We start from the raw sequence: 26183 nt of genomic DNA on the forward strand, positions 1-26183 counted from the left end.
GGGGCCTAGGAGACAGAAATGAAGCAGGAGAAAGACTTATTGAATTCTGTGAAGCCAATAATTAGTTTCTTGCGAACACATTTTTTGAGCAACCGAAGAGACGACTGTACACATGGACATCACCAAATGGTCAATATAGGAATCAAATTGATGATATAATTTGTAGCAGAAGATGGAGAAGATCCATACTTTCTGCAAAAACAAGACCAGGAGCAGACTGCGGTACAGATCATGAACTGGTCGTATAGAAAATCAGAGTAAAGCTAAAAAACAACAACAAAGCAATCATAATGCCAAAATACAGTTTGAATAACATCCCAGAAGCATATAAACATCAAATAAGGAACAGATTTGAGGCTTTAAACTTAGTTGACAGAGAACCAGAAGAAGTATGGAATGAATTCAGAAACGTTATCAGGGAAGAATGCAAAAAGACAATACCTCTAGTTAAAAAGAGAGAAAGACCTCAATGGATGACTGAAGAAACTCTTAAAATGGTTAAAGAGAGAAGAAAGCAAATGCAAAAGGAGATAGAAACACAGTCAGAACCCTAAATGCAACAATACAGCGACTAGTACGAAGACACAAAGAGAACTATTACAATAGTTACTGTATAGAAATAGAAGAGGACAACAAAAAGGGTAGAACAAGAGCCCTGTTCCAAAAGATTAGAGTAATAATAGGAAAATTTAAACCAAGAGTAGAGATGTTGAATAATCAACAGGGCAGCACACTGACTGACCGAGATGAAATCAAAGGAAGATGGAAGCAATACACTAAAGAACTCTATAAAAGAGATGCCAGGATGACAGATTCATTCACGGAGGAACAGTATGATGAAGAACCAGAAATTTTAGAATGTGAGGTGAAAGCTGCTCTTAAAATACTTGGAAGAAACAAATCAGGAATAGATGGCATACCAATAGAGTTGCTACAAACTACTGAAACTGAATCTGTCCAAATTTTGACAAATCTGTCAAGAAATATGGAAAACTAAACAATGTCCCACAGACTGGAAGCGTTCCATATACATCCCAATTCCAAAGAAAGGGGGTCCCAGGAAATGCAGTAATTATCGAACTATTGCTTAATATCCCATATAAGTAAAGTAATGCTCAAGATTCTACAACAAAGGCTCTTACCATATAAGAAGCCAGATGTCCAAGCTGAATTTAGAAAGGGAAGAGGCGCCAAAGATCATATCGCAAACATACGTTGGATAATGGAACGGATCAAGGAATTTCAGAAGGAAATCACCCTGTGCTTTATAGATTACAGCAAAGCCTTTGACTGTGTAGATCATGAAAAACTATGGAATGCTTTAAAAGAAATGAGGGTGCCACAGCATCTGATTGTCCTGATGCGCAACCCATACTCTGGACAAGAGGCTACTGTAAGGACAGAATATGGAGAAACCCATTGGTTCCCCATCGGACAGGGTATGAGACAGGGGTGTATTTTATCACCATATTTATTTAATCTATATGCAGAACATACCAAACGGAAAGCAGGATTGGACCGAGATGAAGGAGGTGTGAAAATTGGAAGGAGAAATATCAATAATTTAAGATATGCAGATGATACCATACCACTAGCAGAAACCAGTAATCATTTGAAATGAATGCTGATGAAAGTTAAAGAGGAAAGCACAAAAGCAGGACTACAGCTGAACGCCAGAAAGACTAAAGTAATGACAACAGAAGATTTATGTAACTTTAAAGTTGACAATGAGGACATTGAACTTGTCAAGGATTATCAATACCTTGGCACAGTGATTAACCAAAATGGAGACAATAGTCAAGAAATCTGAAGAAGGCTAGGTCTGGGGAGAGCAGCTGTGAGAGAACTGGAAAAGGTCCTCAAATGCAAAGATGTATCACTGAACACTAAAGTCAGGATCATTCAGACCATGGTATTTCTGATCTCTATGTATGGATGTGAAAGTTGGACAGTGAAAAAAGCAGATAAGAGAAAAATCAACTCATTTGAAATGTGGTGTTGGTGGACAGCTTTGCAGATACCATGGACTGCGAAAAAGACAAATACTTGGGTGTTAGAACAAATTAAACCAGAACTATCACTAGAAGCTAAAATGATAAAACTGAGGTTATCATACTTTGGACACATCATGAGAAGACATGATTCATTAGAAAAGATAATAATGCTGGGAAAAACATAAGGGAGTAGAAAAAGAGGAAGACCAAAGAAGAGATGGATTGATTCCATAAAGGAAGCCACAGACCTGAACTTACAAGATCTGAACAGGGTGGTTCATGACAGATGCTGTTGGAGGTCACTGATTCATAGGGTCTCCATAAGTCGTAGTCGACTTGGAGGCACATAACAACAACAACTGAGTAGAGCTGGGGAAGACTCCTGACTGAAACCCTGGATAGCCACTGCCAGTCAGGATCAACAATGCTGATCTAAATTAATGGTCTAACTTGGCATAAAGCAGCTTCCTAAGTGCCTATGCCCTAAAATATAAACATGGACCAACAAGCACAGCTATAAAACATTAGAGGTTAATCATTTCCAAAAGCACAACAGAACAAGATCATGTTAACTTGCTACCAGTTTACCATATATGAGAGAGACAGAGAGGTGGGGGCTAATTGAATAGCCCACAGAAAAACATTTAAAGCATTGGGGTGACTTTAGAAGATCCTCTCCTATTTGTTGGACAGGTGCCAGATATTGTCACTGTTTATAGTTGCTAAAGATAGTTTCCAATGCCAAGTATAGACTGATAACCATGCCTGCAGTTAAAGGAAAGGAGGAGAGATGGAAGGAAGGACAGGTCTGAGCTTGCCAAGATGGACAAAGAGACAAGAGCCCTTATCCAAGTGTTCTGAAGAGTGTGTGTGAGGAGGAGGGAAGAGCATGCACAAGTCTGCTAGCTCTGCACCCTTCCCTGCCACCCTCTGTATGTTCCAGAGTGACTGTTGGCAACAGGAAATCCTCCAGGACTTGTGGAGGCTCCCACATGAACCCTGAAAAATTATGATGAGAGCATGAAATCCAGCCCAAATGAAATTCAGAAATCCAGCCCAAATGAGCTCAGGGATGCAGAGGCAGGCTGTTGGGAACATCACAGAGGGGGCAGAGCCAATGGGCACACCCCTGCTCTCCCTCATGCAGTGTGAGGGGAAACAACTGAATGAGGTTTAAGAGGGGGATATGAATCTTGTTGCACTTACCCACACCCTATGTCCTACTCACTCCACCACACTTGTCTTATTCCTACTGTGACATGGTTAGGTACTAATCTGCTAGCACAAGTTTGTTTGCCAATGTCGCTCTTGCTAACAGAAAGCCTTTTCAAATTAATCTGTCTATTAAATAGAATAATTTTTGATGCATCCATGACCTGTGTGCGCAACAATCAGCATTTTGAAAACAGTTTGTGCTGAGGTTTTCATTCTGACAGAATGCTAGTTGTAAGGTTTCTCACTGCCTTTTGACCTCAGAAACCACACATTAGCAGGCTAATGTTAGCAGGACACCCACTGACCACACCTGAAAGTCTCTCGCTCAGTGAAAATGGATTGCAATATCCAAGCATACCTACAGCTCCTTGGCTCCAACCTGATGGCAGCAGATGCTTTCTTTTTAGTTAAAACTTTTCTGTGAGGGAGACACTCTTTGCTATATGCACATCTGTCTAATTTTCAGTTTCAGCTTAAGGCTAAGAATGAATTTCACCAGCTGAGTTCAAATAGAGCCCATGAGAATATGGGTTCACACACTGACATGACCTTAAGTGCAGTGGCATGAGTGAACCATTATAATCATCATTATTTCAGGGATAAAATTATAGAGTGGTGAGTCCCCTAATCAGATAATTACAGGTGGGAATTCCACTGATGATAAGAATTACATTCTCAGACATTTATTACGGTTTTTTTCCCTGGCTTTTCAGCACAGTCTCCTTTCTCAATCCAGGCCAACACCCAATACACCATTAGCAACTTGGACTGTTTCAAAAGGTCTCTGTGTTCCAGGGGTGAATAAAGGGCAAGTAGCCTGATGACCCATTTGGTACAATCTACAGGGAGCGTCTCTTATGCAAGCCCACCAAAGTGAACAGGAGCTGCACGCATATTCTATTCATACGTCTTGTTTTCTGGAAAAAATAAAAATGAATTTAAAAATTAAGCAAAATTTTATAAATAAAAAATCTTTTAAAATAAAAATATTTTAAGCAGGGATGACTAACTTCTAATCTGACCCTGAAGCAAATTTTCCTGGCCTCCCAGGGTGGGGGCAATATTCTGCATGGATCAGCTGAGGATGAGGCCTGTGGGCCTGTGTATGAGAGAGTGTTGGGTGGCCACGTCCACTTTTATGTTATTTTATTTATTTATTGAAGTATTCATAAGCCACACTTTTCATAAAAGTACATCAAGGCTGCTTACAACATACAAAGACATTATAAAATATTTTTAAAAGTAAAAACCAATAAAAACATCATTAAAAACAAAAATAAGAGCATCAACAAATACTGCATCGGTTGGGGAAAAAAACCATGTTATAAGGGTTGTCTAAAAAGTTCAGCTTTCAAGAGATGCCTGAAAAAAAGAAGGGATGGTTCCTGCTGAACCTCTACTGTTAGTGAGTTCCACAGGGCAGGTCCTGCCACACTAAAGGCTCGGTCCCTGGTGGAGGCCAGCAGAACATCAAATCCTTCGGATGACCACACTCGCCATTGGCAAGTGGCCCCAGGAAGGTTGGCTAAGAGTGAATGTGGACACCCTCCCCCCCCCGTTTTTAAACAGAAAGCATAATCAGAAATATATTTTTATTTTAAATTTGGAGCAAACTAGATTTTGTTTTTCAAGAGAAGGGATATAGCTTTTGGGATGTTTTTGGGAAGGGGCATTGTTGAGTGGTAGAGCAACTGCTTTGCATGCAGACAGTCCCAGGTTCAACACGTGCCATCTCCAAGTAGAGTTGGGAGAGACTACTTGCCTGGAATCCTGGAGAGCTACTGCCAGCCAGGGTAAACAATACTGAGCTAGATGGACCAATAGTCTAACTCAGTATAAGACAGCTTCCTAAATTCCTAAGAGTGTGTTTTTATAGTAATGAAACAAAATCAAAATCTTGGTTTCTCTCTACCCAGTACCAACTAAAAAGTGAAGATCCTACCTGCTATGTAAGCATAGCAAAAAAATTCTGATGTAAGTGCCACAACTAACAGAAGTATCATACTCTGGTAGATACAGTAATGCCATGATTATTCCCTTGATTTGATCGCCCTATTCATATTGTTGTAATATAGCTAGCATTAGATTAGGGGTGGGGAACTGTATCTGGCCAGATCCTTCTCTCCCCCACCACCTGTGAGCCAAGTCTGACAAATCAGCCGACACCTCAAACACACCAGAGTTACAAAGCCCGATGCACTGCATTTTGAAAGCCCCAATGATCAGTTTATCATTGGCGCTCACAAAACCTCACTGTACACTATGCTTTGCAAGCCCAGATGATTAGCTGGTTGTCTGCATTTGAGAAGGGCTGATCAATGGTATCAGCAGTAGTTGCAAACTCCCTTCAGCTCAGCCACATCTCTACCTGCCCCTCACCTGATGACATGTATGACATCAGCGGTAGGGCAGGTAGGCGTGGCTTGGCCTGGCCAAAATGGAAAGGCCTGGGGAGAGGGGTCTGCAAGCCAGAAGTTTCCTACCGCTGCTCTAGATTAACTAATTTATTTCAAAATGGATGGTTTTATTCATAAAGTTACAAACATACACACTAGCACCAAATCCAAGAGAACTGGGTGTTATACAAAGCTGCTCACTACTCCGATCTGCCACTGAATTTTGTAATGCAACATTCTGTTCTCCATGCATCAAGTGGTAGGGTTGGGTTTTTACATAAAAAATAAAGTAATCAGTGAAGCTCTTACAAGTAAAGATGCTACCATTTGTAATAAGTGAGCCAAAGTGTGTACCTGAGTACTCCTTTAACACAATTTCATATTTTTTTGCATTTACTTTTTGCCAAAATTTAGTTTTGTTTTGAAACTGATGGATTGGAGTGACTTAAATCAAACAACAAGGCATTGCCAGTTTAAGATGACTGGTCTACTTCAGGTGACCTAGTCATGATGATACTGTGAGAAATAATTCACATACCAATCCACTTGAATATGGAGATGTGCCATGGATCAGTGGTGCAAAAAAAACTTTACTCTCAGTGATGAGCTATGTGGTATAGAGAATTGGCACAATTTATAACATATATACAAAATCAAAAGGTTCTCTTAAGGAGAAAAATCTCTGCTTACTTTCCTTCAAGAAAATCACCTCAAGGAGTGGTCCAAGGGCCAATAGAGGTGTGTGTGCATGTGTGCATGAATGCTTGCGTAAAAACCTACAGCAGAGGCACAACTTCTGGGAGCCTAGCTGCTGAAAGCTCACTCTCTGCAGAGGGTGCAGCATGACTGCAGAGTGACTCATAAATGCAGAATGTCAACAGGCAAGCAGCCCAGCATCAGATGCTCACAGGCAAGCATGTGGCCTCAGAATTGCACATTGGTTCATTGCGACAGTAATTCTAGTACCTTTTCCCCAGTCATCTTTTGTTCTACACATCTGGCTATACAACGGACGATTTGCAGAACTCATACAAAATCTCTCTTCTTGTTCTCCTCCTAAATGGGGGAAATCCTTTGTGTGACATTGGGGATACAAGGCCATTTTAGTACACAGAAGGAATTGATGTTCTTTGGGCAATGCATAATGGTAACCCAATGTTGTCCCCTGTTGGATGTTGGATCTGACGCAAGCAGATGCCCAGGATGCAGAACAGTATAGTGACAGGCTAGATGCCAGTTGAAGGAATGAGCCGGACAAGCAATAAGTTTTAAGAGTTACTTTACTGACAATACATCACAGCTCTCTCTGTACAAACTCCTCGACCCCCACACTCACAAGTGTCTGCTGGCCCTCTATATAGATAAGGCCAGCTGCCCGAGCCTACGTGTCCTTGAAGATGGCTCGAGCTCTGCCAACTTTCGCTTCTAAGTCACGTAGCTCACTTGTGGAAATTTAACCTCTGCTTTCTCGGTTTAACAGCCAACAATCCCCCATCTTAAATTTCCACATTCAGCCAGTTACATTTCTCTTCCATTTACATGTGTTACATTTTACATGTCATTACATTTACATCATTTGGTTTTATTCTTCTGATACATTTCCTTTTATTTCAGTTTACATCACTTTCATTTGTAATACAGTTACTCCATTGCAATCTCAGCATCATTTTCATTATATTTCATTACTCTTCATGATTTCCATCATCCCACTTTTTCCAGTTACTGAAGTCTATATGTTTAATGGAATTTATTTTAAATCTAACAGGTGGAATACCTTTTGTTGTTCTCTCTGATCTGCGTGGTTGTATTTCTGCCTTAGTGTCTGTGTCTGTGTCAGGCGATTCCTCTGTTTCTCTCTCAGAGCTAGAACTTGATTCACTACTGCTGCCTGTTTCTTCTTGTTTTATTGGTACTGTGTCTGCCTGTTCTTGTTCATTACTACCTTCAGTGTTTCCCAACTCCACATATGTTTTCTCTTCCCAATCCTGCTCTATTGCTTGCACGCTTCTGCTTAACACTACAGACTTTTGTTTTGGCAGCCATATTCTGTAATACGTGTTTTCAAATCCTAGCATGTACCCTTTGTCTGCTCTCCTTTGCAGCTTCCCTGTCCTTTTATTTTTGGGAACATGTACCCAGCATTCTGCTCCAAACCTAATCAAATGGTTTAATCTGGGTTTTCTGTCATACAATTTCTGATAAGGAGACATTCCAGTGGCCTTATGGAATATTCTGTTTTGAATGTAAGCAGAATACAGAACACACTCTCCCCAGAAACCTTGTGTTAAAGAGGAGTCACATAGCATTGATCTTATTGAGTCCTGAAGCAACCTGTTCCAGCGTTCAGCTAACCCGTTCTGATGAGGACTATAAGGGGCTGTTAACTCCTGTTTTATTCCTCTTTTATCCAAGTATTCAGTAAAAGAGTGTCCTAAGAACTCTCCTCCTTGATCTGATCTTATTCTCTGTATTTTGACACCAAACTGCACTTCAATTATTGTAATAAATCTTTTCAGTTTCTCTGCAGCTTCACTTTTAGCTTTTAGTAAATAAACAGTGCAGAATTTTGAAAAATCATCAACTATTGTCAGGAAATATCTTGCACCCCCCTGAGTAGGTTGAAATGGCCCCACTAAGTCCACGTGTATTAATTGATAAGGTGCATTTGTACTGGGCATGGCTTCTTTGTTCTTTGCAGCCACAACTGCCCTAGTTTGTTTACACACGTGGCAGTCTACATATTTTTCACAGTTTCTCAATGTCACATCATTACTGTTCTCTGTTGTTTTCACCACATTTTCATATCCTATATGGCCTAGTTTTCTGTGCCATAAATGAACACAATTATTATGGGGTTTCTTATTAGCACACATGAGTACATGATTTGTTTGTTTCACGTGTAAGAAGAACAATGAGTTCCTCACTATTCCTTTCATGAATATTTTTTCTCCTCTCATAATATGCACTGAACCCCTTTTGAACATTACAATGAACCCCATTTCATTGAGTTTCGACACAGCCATAATGTTGACTTCAATGTCAGGAACAAACAGCACATCTGTCATAATGGTATTGAAACCTGCTAATTTCACTGTACCCCTACTTTTGATCTGTTTCTTAGATCCATCAGCCATTATCACATGATCCTCTACGTCACAAAATGTATGAAACATGGATTTATCTTTGATTATACTATTTGTTGCCCCACTGTCAATTGCCCATAAATCTTTACAGTTATTTCCCTGCTCATTGTTAATACATTGCTTATTTTTACTAGCATAGATCACCTGTACACATGGTTTTCTTCCTCTTTCTCTTCTTCTTGCTTCACAATTCCTTTGAAGATGTTGCTTGGAACCACAAAAGTAACATGCTTTTTGTCCATACAGTCTCTCTTGTGCTGCTTTGTTGTTCAGCTTTCCTAAGTTGTGTTTAGACTCAGTCCTTTCTTGCTTTGCCATTTCTTGCCTTCTTTGAAATTCTTGTAAAAGTTTTCCTTCTATATAATCCATATTGAGATTTGCATCATCCATTGCTTCCAAAGACCTCACCAGACTATCATAACTTGAATCTAGTGAAGCTAATGTGATATACACTTTTTGCGTTTGAGAATGTTCAATTTCACGTTCTGACAACTCAGTAAACAGTCTGTTTATTTCCAACAAATGCTCTGACATGGTTGTATCTCCAGATAAGCGCATCTGATACAATCTTCTGGCAAGATATATTTTAGAACTGGCAGTCTTTTTCACATGAATATTTCTTAAAGTTTCCCAGGTTTCCTTTGCCGTTGTTGCATCACGCACGTGCAGTAATTGAGAATCATCAATAGCAAGAACAATTAACGCCTTTGCCCTCTCATCCAGCCTTCTCCAATCTGCTGGAATAGGCACCCCGGCGGGTGGGTCTTCTGCGATAGCTTTCCACAGGTCTTCTTTCACTAGAAAAGCCTGCATTCTCTGTTTCCAAGTGCCATAATTTTTCCCTGTCAGCCTTTCCAAGGGAATCCTGGCCGATAACGTAACAGACATACTTTCACTTTTCACAGTTCACCGCCTTTGTAATTAGAGCTTCTCACCTCTGTCCTTCAGTTAGGTTTTTTTTTCCCCACGACTCTCTCACAGCTTTCAGCTCAGCTTTCGGTTTCTCCGTCTCTCTGCTGTTTTACTCGCTGGTCTGCAGTTCTGGCTTTTCTCTGCCGCTTTTCTGCAATCCTCAGCACCAGGTAACCATCAGCACCAGGTAACCATCCTCTGCTACCACTTGTTGGATGTTGGATCTGGCGCAAGCAGATGCCCAGGATGCAGAACAGTATAGTGACAGGCTAGATGCCAGTTGAAGGAATGAGCCGGACAAGCAATAAGTTTTAAGAGTTACTTTACTGATAATACATCACAGCTCTCTCTGTACAAACTCCTCAACCCCCACACTCACAAGTGTCTGCTGGCCCTCTATATAGATAAGGCCAGCTGCCCGAGCCTACGTGTCCTTGAAGATGGCTCGAGCTCTGCCAACTTTCGCTTCTAAGTCACGTAGCTCACTTGTGGAAATTTAACCTCTGCTTTCTCGGTTTAATAGCCAACATCCCCCTCCCCTTTTTTTGTTTTCATGTTGTAAAAAAACCTGCTTATGGTAGGCGCAATTGAGAGCAAATAATGGGTGCTATCCCATTGCTTAGCCACTGCTGCTATGGTGCTGATAGAACCCTCCCAAAACGTCTGGGCGGGGGGAACAGATTATTGGGCTAACATGACATATGTTACCTCTAATGTGCTGTTTGGCCCTTATAGTGGCTTCTGATGCTACTTCGTCTCAACATAGATCTGTGTCCCAAGATCAAGGTGATAAAAGGCGCTTTCAGGCGACCTGTGTCCTTGAAAATATCCCTGCAAACAAATCAGGATGAATGCTCAATAGATTTGTTTATAGGGAGATTATACAACATTGGCTATTTAATGAGCATTAATACTGATTTGTTTGCAAGGAGGTTAGATGGCATTGCATCAAAGCAAGTGTTATCCTACATTTTCCAGTGTATTTTCCCATCACTTTCCTTATCACAAAAAGTCTGATCTTTTGGGGAAGTGGGTTTGTAGTGCAAGACCTCCCAATCAACTATAGCACTGTGCAACCTGAATTTGCTGGTATGTGACTGAATCCCCCCAAAATAGCAAGCAGCTTAGAAGCACCCTAAACGTGGGTTATCTTTAATCCAAAAATCAATCTCACTTTTATTAGGTGACTATTACTTCCTTGATACACAATTCTAGGCTCCACCTCTGGCTCAAAGGCCTGGAATTACAGACCTCTCCTAGTGTTACTTTTAATTAGCACAGATTGCAAAACTCCTGCATTAACATATGAGCTCTTTGGCCAGTCATATATTCTGGAATAACATCTTCTGAACCCACATTAATCTCTATTTGGTTTTAATACTGAAGAGTGAATCAGAGGCTGCAGTAAGTTTAAAAAGCATCACTGGCTAAATCATGCACACTTAAGTCCTGGAATAAGTTTCCAAATTAACAAATAGCAGAGTCATCAACAGTGGTATGTGGTAATGAGCAGTGTGCAAGGATATACAGAGTTCCCTAGAGAAACAGTAACTTGTGACTGCTTCACAGATACCACAGCAAGAAACACCGGTTTGCCACTGAGTGTATGCTTAATAGAAAGGGTTCACACAGAGAAGTGGAACTGACAGATCCTTCCATTCCAATTTAGGAGTAGGGAATGAAAGATCTGTCAATTTCAGTTCTCTCCCTTTCCCAGTTTTCCAATCTTAAAGTCAGTTGTCCATATTTCTGCAGCAATTTGCAGTTTAAAAAAAACCCTCGTGAAAATTCTCCAGCATTTTAGTGTGAATTTCTAATAAACACATTTTATAGGCAGTTTTGACTAATGTATACATTTTGTGAGCAATGTCTCTTAATATAACACATTTTATATGTTGTTTTCACTAATATATTCATTTACTGATATTTGTATACCAAAAATGAAATAAACTGTGGAGGAGAAGGGGATAAAGAAAGACGTGGAAGCAGGAGAGAGCTTTAAAAGGCAGTGGGCAAACGACAGGTGAGCCAATCATGGAGTCTTATTAGATTAACTTTTTTTTTTTATTGGGACACCAAAGCCAACACTTACAAAATTGTGGAGGGCAGGGTGGTCAGTACAATATGTGATATTGTTGGTATGTGCCTCCAATAATTTGAAGATCTATGAAGATCTTGAAAATTAAAAATGAAAATAGGACAAACTATAATTCCACCTCTGCTTTTTCCTGCATATGACCCAGCTATGCAACACTTCTGGCTGGAAATGGTTAAGAAAATCAACAGGATGACAAAATATAAACACATCTTTAACTTCCAAGTTTCACTTATTGCACTTCAAAATGAAGTAGTATTAATGCTACAGTATCTTTACTAGGAGCACCTAGAATAGTTGTTGGTAGACACTAGCAAAAACGGAAAATGCCTATTATTTAAAAAATGGTTTGGCAAACAGCTCAATTACTTCACCTGAGTGAAACAGTTGTCCTAAGAGATGGTAAATAGAGCACTATTAAATAAGAGTTGGTGACCTTATTTAGCGGAAGCAAAGCATGGTATTCTTAATAGTATAATTTAATTTATGTTTTGACAATTAATTACTTGTATCAGATTCTTTATATGAGATAATCTGATTTGTCTTTGTGAATTTACAGCTGGGCAAAAACACTCCAAAATTCACTGCCCTATTTACAGTTAGTGAAGGGGCGGGTGGCAATTTTTTGAAGGGGGAGATCTGCAAAAGTTTTGTGAGGTAAAAGATGTTTACTATTGGTTAGGAAGGAAGGGGTGGTAGTTGACATACGTGTTATAGCTTCTCTTGCTTCTGTAGAGTCATCCTCAGATTTCCTCTTTGAAGGTGCTGTCCCATTTACCAGACATGTATGAGACACTGAATGTTCTTGTGATGGGTTTTCTTCCTTCCCATCTGTGGTCTGATTTTGAGAAAGAAGAACTGGGGTAGGTGCATTTGGAGTCGCCGGTGCTATCGCTGAATTCAGCATGGAGGAAGGGCATGAGTTTGTAGCTTGGCCTGAAAGACAGGGGACAGTTCTGACTTAAGCATTGCTTTATGCCTGAGACCCCACATTCACTTGGTACCTGAAGCCCTGAAAAGCATGTATCTTCAGAATACCTCTCACCTGATAAGAAGGACATCATCACTGTAATGAGTGCTTTTTTTGGTAAAACAATTGCTTTTTTGTGGGTGCCAGCATAAAATGGCTTCCACAGGCAAAAAAAAAAAAAAAGAGTTGCTGGTACTCTGTACCAGTGAGTACTGTCACAAAAAAGCCCTGACTGTAACAGATGGATATATTTCATCTCTCTCACACACACATACTCACGCACACAGAGGATATCAGGCACACAGTAGGCAGCTTCCCCAGGTTTTTGCTCTTACAGGAAAACCCAGACAAAGAAGTAATGGAGTTTTCAGGAAGTGAGGGCACCCAAAAAGGCTACAAAATGCTGATTTGTAGAATGAAAGAAAGGACACTCACAAACTCTCTCATCCACCTCGAAAGTCAGATAGGTAGAACAAAAAACTGCACCCAAATAGTGACCATTTTCACCAAATCCCCCCCTTTGATAATTTTTCAACGTGATTTCTTTTCACATTAATTGGAAGAGAATGGGGGGGGGAATAAAACACATTTTCAGCGCAGCATTAGTTGAGACCTGTGCTTTCATCCTCAGTCATCACACCACCTCTTCCCTACTTGTTGCAATGCATCAATGTTTAATGGATTTATTAGCCATTGCTTCCTATTAGCTCCAACATTTGAAAAGGAGTGGGATGGGATGCCACCTCATTTCTTTTCAGATACACCTACAACTATCATACTTCTTTTCAAATGGACATAACTGTCCACTTAACTTTCAAGTGGGAGAAAAAAGGGAATCGGAACAGTTGCTCCACTTTGAAACCAACATCTTTCCTTCCAAACTTCCTTTCTCCCCGCACTTTGGGCACTGATTATATCTAAACTGAGAAAATGATTATCAGGATAGGAACAAACGAGGATCTTCAGACTGTGGATTAAGATTCTGGCTTGTTCCAGTCCTATTAACTATGATTTCACCATTTGGACATAATGGGAAGCTATGGTTAATTAACCCAGGAAGTGTTGGATTGCAGCATGCCGAGAAGGAAGGAGGAGGAAAGGAGTGTTACAAAGTTGGAGAACATGGGCACAAAGCTCATATGTAAATTGACTTAATAAGCCAATACATCTACATTTAAATCAAGCCACAGAATTGTGATGCATTAAAAGTTTAAGTAAAATATATCCCATTAACATATTTTTACTACCCTGATGGAAAGGACAAAAGGGTGATTCAAATGTGTATTAAGTACTGAGCAAGGAAGAGAACAGTTGAACTGTTACTGTACAAATGCATTTGTAACAGTGATTGTGAATTAAGAAATAAGAGGAGATACTTTTCCGGGATTACCAAGGTCAGGAATGAGGAATTTGTGGACCTCCAGATGTTGCTGTACTCCTCCACCACCCATCAGCCCCAGCCAACATGACCAAAGGTGAGGGATAATGGAAGTTACAGTCCAGCAACATCTGGAAGGCCACAGGTCCCCCACCCATTAATTAGGAAATGTAGGGAGTCTGACTTTATGAGAGCTCCCTAGGCCACAGGTAGTCTGCAGGCCAGTTTGTAGTCCTAAACTAATTTGAATTAAGCCCTTCTGTCTCCCTACCATTTGGCCTCAAAGTGAAGGAAGAGTTCTGATGCCATAATCTCCTTGCCATTAATGCTAGACACGGTCACTTACACTAAATCAGTCAATCACCTCCCCGGCCCTGCCCCAGAGTAATCTCCCATTGACTCACAATTCTATTTCACATCAGGAAAGAGCCAGAAACATTAAGTGGAGGAGAGACACTGGAATATTTATATCGTAATGCCATTGACACTCAGAATTAAATTATTTCATGTGCGAATCTCAATTATCATTGCCACTTTTCTTTCACCATACAGTGCCTTTTGGCACAACAGGTGCAGCTTTTTCCACCTCTGTACCCTCTGCCTTGGGGAAAGCTGCACCGGCTGAATTTCTGCCTGACACACACCTATCAAAAATTGGCAGAAAGAAGGCAGAAATCCTAATTCTGAAGACTCTACAAGTGTGACTAGTAAATGGATGGAATCACCAAAAGCAATATTTAAAAGCAAGCAATATCTAGAAGTTGTTTTCGGCCAGACCCATGAAACTTGGTATGCACTGCATATCACCTCTAAGAATGGTGCCTCTCTCTCTCTCTCTCTCTCTCTCTCTCTCTCTGTGTGTGTGTGTGTGTGTGTGTGTGTGTGTGAGAGAGAGAGAGAGAGAGAGAGAGAGAGAGAGAGTGAGAGAGAGTTCTCACACAGAGTTTTTCTGTAGTCATTAACAGTGGTTTCAGCATTCCTATACACAGCTGAACTTTAGCCCAGTTTAATCTGCTGTACTGGGTCTGAAGCATGCTCAGACCCCCTGCTGACCATTTGTCACACCTTGGGAGGGTGAGGCCCACCAGAGCCTTCATCTTCCCTTCCCCATTTGGCCCTTCAAGCTGCCTTATAGCTCTGCCCATCTCATCTCCTTCCAAGGCAGAAAGTATGGGGCTGGGGCAATGGGAGTAATATACGTAATATAGGTCCATAAACTGCAGTCCATAATTTTGGTACATAAATCATAGTTAATAATATAGGCAAATAAATAGCAGATTGCAGGGTCCAATTAAGGATAGGTGAATCTGTCAGTTTTGTTTTTTCTCCATTTCTCATTTTTCCAATCTTTATTTCAGTTCTCCAGATTTCCACGTCAGTTTGCAATTTTTAAAAAATCTCATGAAAATTCATCAGCATTTTAGTGCAAGTTCTTTCTAACATGCACATTTTTGTATGCAATTTTGCCTAATATACACATTTTTGCAAAGCAATTTTCCCTAGTATATAATGCATTTTATGTGTTATTTTCATGAATATATGAATTTTTATGCACACTTTACCCTAGTATATGATTTTTTGTACACATTCCTTGGCTGGAAAATTCCACTTCAAAATTTAGAGAAGTGTGGATTTTGAAGGATGATTGTGTTTCAGTTTGCATATTGTTTCAGTGAGTACAAATTAGATATGCTCACCTTTGAATGTCAACTCAATCAAATTTCTCACAACCCATAGGCCCAATCCACACACACATATAGTGTACTAAGCCCAGAAAATCCTTTTGGCACTCTTGTGTGTACCCAGTTGTGTAGTACAACAGTGGCCTGTACACAAGCAAAGATGATTTGTCTTGACAAAATACTAGATACAACTGAGGAATTTTATTGGGTCAAACGGGACCTGTTCAAATAGTAATCGCGCACACACAAACACACTTAAATCTTGGATCAATGGCCAAGCTCCCACCAAGACTCTGGGAGGGAGGGCCTACTAACCCTTCTCTCTATCCTAAGCATCCTCCAGGTTCAGCCACAGACCTGTTCACTCCCCCCCCTTCCTGCTCGGCACTCAGAATAGCAACAATTTACACACAAGATGAGCAGCTTGAGTGTAGCAGAGTGAGAGGGGTGGAACCACACTTTATATAAAGTAAATTACACCTTAGGTGAAGAGAGTGAGGCCAAACACCCATAATTACACTGACGGTAACAACAAGACCAACTTGCAGCCAGGCAGGGGGGCTGAGGGCAGGAAGCAAGAGGCCCTTGGACCCATCATTATATTGAATATAACAAGAGGTCCTACATGCAGGCAGACAGGGAGGAAAGAAGACAGACCGCACACACGTAATTATAGTGACTACAACACAGAGCCCTGCATGAAGAGAAAGGGCTGCATCCACAGGCCATTACAATTAATAGGCTACTTTCTATAGGCTTCTGAAGACTCCTCATCAGCCAAAAGGCATATAGAGTTGGGGTTGATGGCACAGCAGCATCTTAGTTAAGCTTGTATCCTACGATTAAAGAAATCCATGGAAGGAAAGTTTCCTGTCCCCGCCTTCCCCTTGCAAACTCCTGAAAAAGCTCTCTAGACTAGGGTCAGGAAGCCCTCCTAGACAATGTGGGATGCAGTTCTGGGTGGGGAGAGGAGAATCACACAAAACTGGCAGATCCTCCCCTCCCACAGCAGCCCCCTGTGACTCATCTCACATTGTTCAGGAGGGGCCCCCAATCCTCTGGAAAGGCTTCTCAGGGGTCTACAGGGGGGAGGAGTACAGGAAACTTTCCTTCCATGAACTTCCTTAAATTGACCTATCTTAGAATACAAGTGATTGTAAATAAAAGCAACTAACATGAAGTCCCAAGAGAAAAAGGGGGGAAAGGAGTTGAGGAAACAGAAGAAAATGAGATGGAGAAATAGACCTTGAACATGCCACTCTATACAGGAGAGTTCTGTTTTGTTCTAGGAACGTGTTGGGAAGCTGCTGTATGTATTCAGTGCTTAATTTCTGAAACAAAAACAAAAAACAGATACTGGAACTCAGGTTTCCCTGGAAGTTACATATATTACTCTACAATTTCTTTTTAATAATAATAACTGTAACAGGAAACAAGCTGTGATTTTTGTTTTACTTTTTAAATCATTCAGTAGACTTCAATTGTTTCAAGCCCATAAACCACCTTTAATTATAATCTAAACACATCACTTCCTTCAATTTGTATGAAAGCCATCCATATCCATCATCCTTCTTTTCTCTCTAGGGCAGTAAAGGAGAACCTGTAGCCATCCAGATGTTGTTGGAACGACAACTCCCATCACCCCTAATCTTTGACCATACTGACTGGGACTGATGGGAGTTGGAGCCCAAAAACATCTGGTGGGTCACAAGCTCCCCTTCCCTGCTCTAGGGCATGTAGATGAAATAATAATGGGTGGGCTCCTCCTAGCTTAAATTAGATTGATTTGGACATAAACTTCTCTCCAAATCTGGAAGTATAGTTTATTTTTCAGCACACTACAAATTCTGCTACTGCCTGCAGGATCAATTCCATACATTAGCACTGGGGAGCATCTCAGCACAACGTGGACCTCTTGTCCTGCATTTTTTTTAACATCCATACGAAGCTGTTAGAGGAGTGGTTATCAAGGATTTGGGGGCAAGGCATCATCCATATGTGGAGGAAAGCTCAATTTCTCTTTGCCATCCAAGCCAGGTGAAGTCTGTAATGGGTTGGATGAGGGTTAACAGCAGAAGCTGAATCCCCAAAAGATGGAGGTACTATGGATTGGTGGTTTCCCAAGTCCAGGAAATAGAAGGGCAGCCTGTTCTATAGAGGGTTGCACTCGCCCTGAAGGATCAGGTGTGCAGTCTGGGGGTACTCCTGGATTCTATGTCACTGGGGGCCCAGGTGGCCTCAGTGACATGGAGTGCCTTTTTTCTTTCCAGCTATGGCAGGTTCACCAGCTATGGCCAGTTTAGCCTGGCCACAATGGTCCATGCACGAGTAACCTCCAAGCTGGTGTACTGCAATTTACTTTATGTGGGGCTGCGCTTGAGGATGGTCTGGAGACTGCAGCTGGTGCAAAATGCAACAGCCAGTTTTGATGGGCATATTGGCATTGGATCATATAATACTGGTCCTTAAAGTTCTGCTCTGGCTGCCTATTTGTCACTAGAGCCAATTCAAGGTTTTAGTTTGATATATAAAGCCCTAAATGGTTTAGGACCTAGTAACCTGAACAAGTGCCTCTCCCCATACTGTCCTGCCTGAGCTTTGTGGCTGTGTGTCCTATTTTACAGATAACAATCTTAAATTCTGAAGGTGTCCTCTATTTAAAAGGATGCCTGGTATGTATGTTTTTCTATTTAATTGCAGTCATTATTTCTAAATTTGCATATGTACATATAAATTACCATATGCAAATTTTGTATAAGACAGCATCCTCTTTTTTGGCCACCCTATTTTTATTTTTATAATATTTTTTATTAATTTTCAGATAATATCAATACCACCATTCAAAGGACAGTTAATATTACTAAATAACAAGTAAATTAAAAGAAAAAACTAGAATAACCAGGTAAAACAAAATGTACTTCTATAGCTTTGACCATTAACAATATCAAAAAGGAATGGAACAGAACATATAGCAAATAATATCATTTTCTATTACAGAGATGGAAAAAGAATCAGAAATTATCCGAAACCAAAATTATTGCACTGGATGAGACAGATATAATAGTGCAACCAAATCCACTTAGCCGCCACTGATGGGGTACACTTATTGGTATAATCTACAAAAACAAAAAAATAGCAATAAATTTGTCTTTTTGACCTTCTGTGACCCTTAGTTTGTACATTACTTTTTCTAATAGTAGTACCATTTCCCAGACCGCATACCAATATTCTATGTCTGCTCCATGTAAATCTTTCCAGAACCTTGTAAATGTGGCTCTTGCTGCTATCAACAGGTGGTTTATCAAAGCATGATTAATCTTGGCCACCCTATCTGATGTCGGTTGGAGAGGCACTTCTGGCTGTGCCATCACTGGATGAAGTCAGAGGGCCTTTTCAGTGATACCATCTCACTTGTGGAACACTCTCCCCACTGAGCTTTGGCTGGTGCTTCTTCTACTAGAGCTTTTAAATGTACCGTATTCTGTGGCTGTAATGCATACATTGGATATATGTGTTAATTACTCTGTTTTTAATTGTATCCAGCCCTGAGATCACTTGTGATGAGACGGTATATAAATTCTATAAATAAATAAACAAATAAATTAGGATGGTTAAAATCTGAAACGGAGAAGAATTGGAAGATGGGCATAATGCTAGCCTAGTACTTGAAAAAAGTATTACAAGCTCCCAAGACTTGTTTTTCTGAGCCTGGAAAGGATAGAGGAGATCCTGCATCTTTAACTGTTGCACAGCAAGACAGAATTTTAGTAGCCACAGAATGTTGTATAGGGCATTATGCTTGCTAAAAGCCCATTTTCTGGCCAACTGTTAAGTGTACAGAGGCTTGTCCACCTTTGCTTCCAATGACTTTTTCTTCTAAACAAAGATGGCAATGCTGCAACTCACCATGGGTGAGAGTCTGACCACTTACATCCCACCTTGGTGGGCTATGTCAGGCCCTCAAGGTCAGCTCACAATAAAAAAGCCAGTACGGTGTAGCAGTTAAGAGTGTTGCCTAAGCCCTGTGAGACCAGGGTTCATAACTCCACTCATGTATGAAGGGCAAGTCACCGCCTTTCATCCTAACCTACTCACAGAATTGTTGTGAGGATAAAATGGGGAGAGAGAACACCATGTACACCACCTTTGGAGGAAAGATGTGATATAACACATGTGTAACAAAAATTAATAAAATAAAAACACATGTATAAAAAATGAAATAAATATCTAAACGAAGGAATGAGAAGAATAAAACTATCCATAATACAGTAGTAAAATTATAATAATTACCGTAAAATGGATAATACAAATATAACATAAATGCTCCAGAGGCATGTTCAAATTAGTGAAATGTTTCCAGATTAGTGAAGTAGGAAATGATCTTCATAAGAGCATAAGAGCAGCTCTGCTGGACCAGACCAAAGACTTACCTAGTTCAGCATTGTGCTCTCACGGTGGCCAATCAGAAAGTATTACCATTCCTCTAAAACAACAGTGGGAAGCCTGTGGACCTCAAAATGTTGCTTAACTCCAATTTTTTTCAGCCCTAGCTAATACAGGCTATGATCAGGGACTATGGGCGTTATAATCCAGCAATATCTGGAGGGCCATAGATTCTCACCCTTGCTCTAAAATCCAGCAGTGAATTAGTCTGATGGGCCTCCCTAAAAACAGAATTCCAAAGGTGGGTACCACCCACTGAAAAAGCACTGCTCTTCACAGCTTAGCCACTAAGGACTATGGCACTCAGAACATGGACTCATAAATTATTCAAACCTATGGAAAGGTTAAGGTGGCTTAATCAGCTGTAAAGGATGAGACAACCTGCTCGTTCTTAGAGGTCATTTTCTTATTGCTTAACATTTTCCTATCCAGAAGCAAACACAGACATAAATGTTGTGGTGGCTTTCTGTTCTATGCACCCAGAGTAAAAGTCACTTGAACAGCCATTCACACAAGATGTTTTACAGCTTTATAGGTTTGTGATGTGATTATTAGGGATGATTCATAGCTTACTTGCAGGTGTTGCAGTCATCCTGACATGATCTTAACTGAATCATTTTCACACTGGTTGAATTCAGACACCATAACCAAAGCATGCTTGGTCACACGTGAACGCTCCCTCCTCTTCTCACACATTTCTAATTCTCTCCCGTGAATCCTGGTTCGCAGAAACAACCTGTATGAATCAGGCTGATGAAATTAACTGCTGTGGTGTTACTTCTCTTTTGGCAAGTGGGCAGGGAGAGAGAATAGGTTTTGCTTTTAGGCGGGAGGAAAGATGTGTTGGAATTTTTTGTTTTAGATATGTTACTGAGATATTGCTATTGTTACATTTTGTAAGTTCTGTTTTATTGTTTTGCTTGACTCTTGACAGTTGCCCTAGGGCCCATTTTGACCAAAAGGCAGCATAAAAACGAACATGACATATGCAGCTAGCCATAGCTTGTCCTCAAAACTGAATTGGAAAAACCAGTTTCCATCAATTCTGATTTGGAGGAAAATGATGGTTAGCAGTAACCATCGCCTGGCCAATGATAGCCAAAATGATCCATTGTGAATATATTCATTAAATAACCCTCATGAATGAGAGTTAGAATTACTATGGTATTTAAAAAAGAAAAAAGGATTCACTTTAGCGTGATAAATTTCCTGTCTCATCACAAGAGGGAAGATTTAAGCAACATATTCACCATACAAAATTGATACAGTTAGGATCACAGCTATATGTTTTTAACAAGCCCCAAAATAACAGTCCATAATCTCCAGAAAAACAGCCTAGAGAAAGGAAGAAATGTCAAGGAGCCTAAACCCTTGCAGCTAAGGAAAAGACCAGGCAAGCTCATACTTTCCATGGAATAGATAAGCATGAAAAGTGTATTGCACTTTTCCTGACCCGGTTCAGCTGTGCTCATTGAGCTACACTCCAGGGAACTTTACATGGACGGTTCCCTCTACAGTCTTCATGTCAGATTGGCCCATGTTACAAGAAGGGGCTCTCTGAAAGCCCTCTCAGAGACACACATGCAGCCTTGTGTCCAAAAACAGGAAAAACAAATATTGGTTTGGCATACCAGGTTTTTTCCTCCTCAATACGGGAATTATTTTAAGACAAACTCTCTTTCTGCATATACTTTTATCAGCAAAATGTCTCCTAGATTAAAACTGATTTTTTTACAAAATCTGGAAAAGGTCCAAAACATTATCCAAAACAGTTTTATGATAATAACAGAGTATTTTTTTTATAAACACAAAATGATTTTGAAATCCTTATTAGCAATTCTAATATCAAGCCCTGCAAAAGACAGCCGACTTCTTGCTAGGAGTGGATGAAGAGGTATGGCAGAACAGAGAAGAGGCACAGACCATGAGTTCCTTCAGTTACTCCTGGCTTGACTAGAGGAATTTGGTTGCATCACTGCAGCAAGATTTTTTGTTTGTTTGTTTAATGAAGGATCTTGCCAGAATACATGTTATAAAGGTGCAGAGCATCCTGAATTTAAAGAGGTGTCATTGGGGTTTTTGCAACATGGTTAGGGCAGCTCATTGGTAGAAGATCTGCTTTACATGCGGAAGGTCCCAGGTTCAATCCCTGCCATCTTCAGCTCGGACTGAGAAAGACTCCTACCTGAAACTCTGTAAAGGCATTGCCAGTCAGTATAGACAATACTCAGCTACATGGACCAATTGTCTGATTCAGCATAAGGCAGCTTTCTAAGACATTTTAAAATTAACTATGGTTTTTCTTAGACACCCAATAAAATCCAATGAACAGTGCAGTCTACTCAGAAGTAAACCCCATTGAGTTCAATGGGACTTACTCCCAGGCAAGCGTATAGGTTTGCAGCCAAAAATCTTTACTTAGATTTACTTTACTTTGAGTAGAGACAGAAGGACCTGTAAATTTTGGTTCTCTTGCGTTCTCATTGTTCCAATCTGAAATTCAGTTCTCCGCATTTCTGCAGCAATTTGCAATTTTTTAAAAAAATCATGAAAATTCTTCAGCATTTTAATGCTAATTTCCATTTACACTTTGTCCGCAATTTTTACTAATGTACACATTTTTGCAAGCAATTTTCTCCCAATATACAGTCATTTACTTTTGTATGTTTTTTTCACAAGCATATTCATTTTTATGCACATTTCCCCCTAACATTGTTTGGTTGGAGAACTGTAAGTGCAAATTTTGAAGGATGGCTGTGTTTCAATTCTGATATTATTTCAGAAAGTGCAAATTTGATCGATTTGATTTTAAATGCAAACTGAATCAAATTTATCCCCCGTCCCTAGCTTTGAATGCATCTGTTTTCTGTGTTCTTCCAACATCTTGAAGTATATATCGGTAAATTCCATCCACTTATGATTTTCTAGGTGTAGTTACTTACACTGAGTGAGACCTGGAGAACCATGGAGGCAAACAGGCTCCATATGACTAGCAGACATACGTGCACAGTAGCAGCAGACCAGGCTGCAAGGGTGGGGTTGCGGTGCCCTCCCATCTTCCCAACACTGCAAACCTCTGCAAGTTACTGAGAAGGAAAGGAACAAGGCAACGGGGAATTTTGCACAGTGTGGCAGAGCCAATTCAACACTCCCAACACTGCACCTGCACCAAGCTTCCCACTGCCTTGCCCCCCCCGGTAGCTGGCAGCAACATAGTGTTGGGAAGTGGGAAGAGCAACTCAGCCCCAGCTGCATAGCTCTGCCAGCCCCTATTGTACATACACAAGCAGTAAGTACCTGCTCACAAATGGTTGGGGCTGGATGGATGAGAATGCAATTTTGTGTTCAGAGCCTGCATTCAGCCTGAACTCTAACTAATCTTGCCTCAGTCTGCCCGGTGCCCGGTCTGAGTTCCACCTTACCCAGCCTTAGCACAGAGCATGACAACAGCTGTATGCTGATATAATGGACCCAAAGGTTTCACCTTGCCCCTCTGTTAATATAAGCCAGTGATAGGCCAATTTCACTCAGCTCAATGTGGAATCAAGTCTGCAATTGCAAGCCTCAAGAGAGAAAGCTCTGGAAAAAAATTATTTCATTTTGAGTACTCTAAATTGATGGGACACATGCATGTTGTTATAGTGCTGCTTCATAATTGCAGAAGTGGGGAGAGGCTGCTCCAGCAGCAACACTGATGGTGCTGTCACCCACTAGATAGGCAACAGATGCCACCCAAGAGAAGATTGCCTGTTGCTATGGACAGGCTCCTTCAGTTTTTCCCCAGTCCTTCTCTGTGGAGACAGATCCTGGTGACTATTGTGTGTTGTTGTTTTTAAGGTTGCTCACCAATACCAGTCAGACTCATGAATTGCTTTAAAGGTCATATTTCATGCTGTATGCCCTTGGTACATAGCAGTTTCTTCAAATTTTGACGTTTCCAATCCCAAAGGATTGCTCAGAAGCCAATGTACTGTTCTGTAAATTATATTCCCATTTTTAAAAGTTCTAGTCAATTGCAGTCAAGGATGGTTTCATCGGGAGTAAGGGGTTGAATTGACTGATATCTGAAAATTGCACCCACAGTGACTTCTGGCTTAGAGCACCTTAGTTTTATGAATGCAGACTGCACAGCAGAAAAAATAACTTTAATAGTCTCATTTTACATTATGAGGCAAGGACGTTCTTTTAATACATTTGGGCATTATAAACTGGGGAAAGCTGTATTCCGAAACCATAACTTCCAAACTTCAGTGGCAACACTAATGAAGATGCTGACTAGCCAGTTTGATACATGAGAGTAGTTGAGGCTGAACTAATATGGGGGCCCATTTCTGGAAGGTCCTCCTCTCTGAAGTCTGCTTGGCATAGACTCTTGTTTCATTTTGGTACCACTTCTCTGCCTCCATTGCATCCTCAAGTAGCTGTCCAGTGGAGCTTTTCTGTATTGTCAGGGGTGTGTTAACATCAACTCCAGGAAAATGAATTTTAGACCCTTTGGAGGCCCACTGTGAACTGTTTGCAAGGCACTTTGAGGGTAAAGTTGCCCACCTCCATAGCAATCTTAATGCCCCATCCACATCTGCTGTAGCCCCAGTAAGGTATCCAGTGCAACGTCTGCTTCAACTTCTTGGGATTGGTTTCAGATGATGTGGCCTGATGACATGGACAAGGCGCTTGCAACAATGAGACCAGCACCTCTCAGCCCATGCTCTTCTTGGCTTATTAAAGCTTTGCCAAGGGGGTATGACCGAATGGATCCAGGGTGTGGTCAATGTGCCATTGCAGGAGGGAGTGGTCCCAGCCACTCTGAAAGAGGTAGTGATCCAACCGCTCCTGAAAAAGCTCACCCTGGACCTATTGCTTTGTGACAACTACCACCTAGTCACAACTACCCCCTTTTTAGGGAAGGTGATTGAAAGAGTTGTGGTGCAGCAATTGCAAATCCTCTTGGATGAAACAGATTATCCTGACCCACTCCAATCTGGGTTCAGGCCTGGTTATGGAACTGAATCGGCCTTGGTCGCCCTGATGAATAACCTTTATTGGGAGAAGGATAGGAGGACTGCTACCCTGTTACTCTTACTTGATCTCTTAGCAGCTTTTGATACTATTGATCATGGTATCCTTCTGAGCCAACTTGGTGAGATAGGTATCTGACGCATTGTTTTACAGTAGTTCCGATCCTATTTCCAGGGTTGTTTTCAGTGAATAGCATTGCATGCTTGTCTTTTGGCCCCTTAGCTGTTGTGCTGTGGAGTGCCACAGGGTACCATCTTGTCTTTAATGTTTGACATCTATATGTTTGTTTGCTGCCCTGGGCTCCTGCTGGGAGGAAGGGCAGGATATAAATCAAATAATAAATAAATAATAACCAATGCAGCTGTTTTAAAGCAGGGGTTATACGAGTTCTAAAAGGCACTCAGCCAGTAATCTGGCTGCTACATTTTGGCCAGTTGGAGCTTCCGAGTTGTCTTCAAAGGGAGTCCCACACAGAGTGCCTGGAAGTTACCAGAACATGGAGTACTGTGGCCAAATCATCTCTGTCCAAAAGGGGCCACAGCTAGCAAACCAGCCTGAGCTGGAAATAGACTCTCCTAGCCACTGAGGCCACCTGAACCTCCAGTGACAATATTGGACCCTTGAGTACCCCCAAGTTACAAACCTGCTCCTTCCAGGGGAGTGCAGCCCAGCCCATAACAGGCTCAAATACTTAGAACATACAACATCCCTGTCCTTTTGGGATTCAAGTTCAGTTTATTGGCCCACATCAGCTCAACACTACCTCCAACCACTAATCTAGCACCTCAGCTGCCTTTCCTGATTCAGATGGAACTGAGAGATAGAGCTGGATGTCATCCACATATTGGTGACACTTCACTCTAAAATTCCTGATGACAGCTCCCAGTGACTTCATATAAATGTTAAATAGCATGGAGGCCACAATGAAACCCTCTG

General features: G+C 40.9%; 1 protein-coding gene across 1 annotated transcript in view; it reads right to left on the reverse strand.

Moving 5' to 3' along the window:
* The window catches only part of MDFI (MyoD family inhibitor), an 84283-nt gene that overhangs the window by 9469 nt on the left and 48631 nt on the right, over positions 1–26183 (reverse strand). The window contains exon 3 of the mRNA XM_061630391.1: positions 12464–12691. Within this exon, the coding sequence (XP_061486375.1) occupies positions 12464–12691 (228 nt within the window). The remainder of the gene's footprint in view (positions 1–12463; positions 12692–26183) is intronic.

Source organism: Rhineura floridana, chromosome 6, assembly GCF_030035675.1.
Source record: "Rhineura floridana isolate rRhiFlo1 chromosome 6, rRhiFlo1.hap2, whole genome shotgun sequence".
NCBI classification, from domain to species: Eukaryota; Metazoa; Chordata; class Lepidosauria; order Squamata; family Rhineuridae; genus Rhineura; species Rhineura floridana.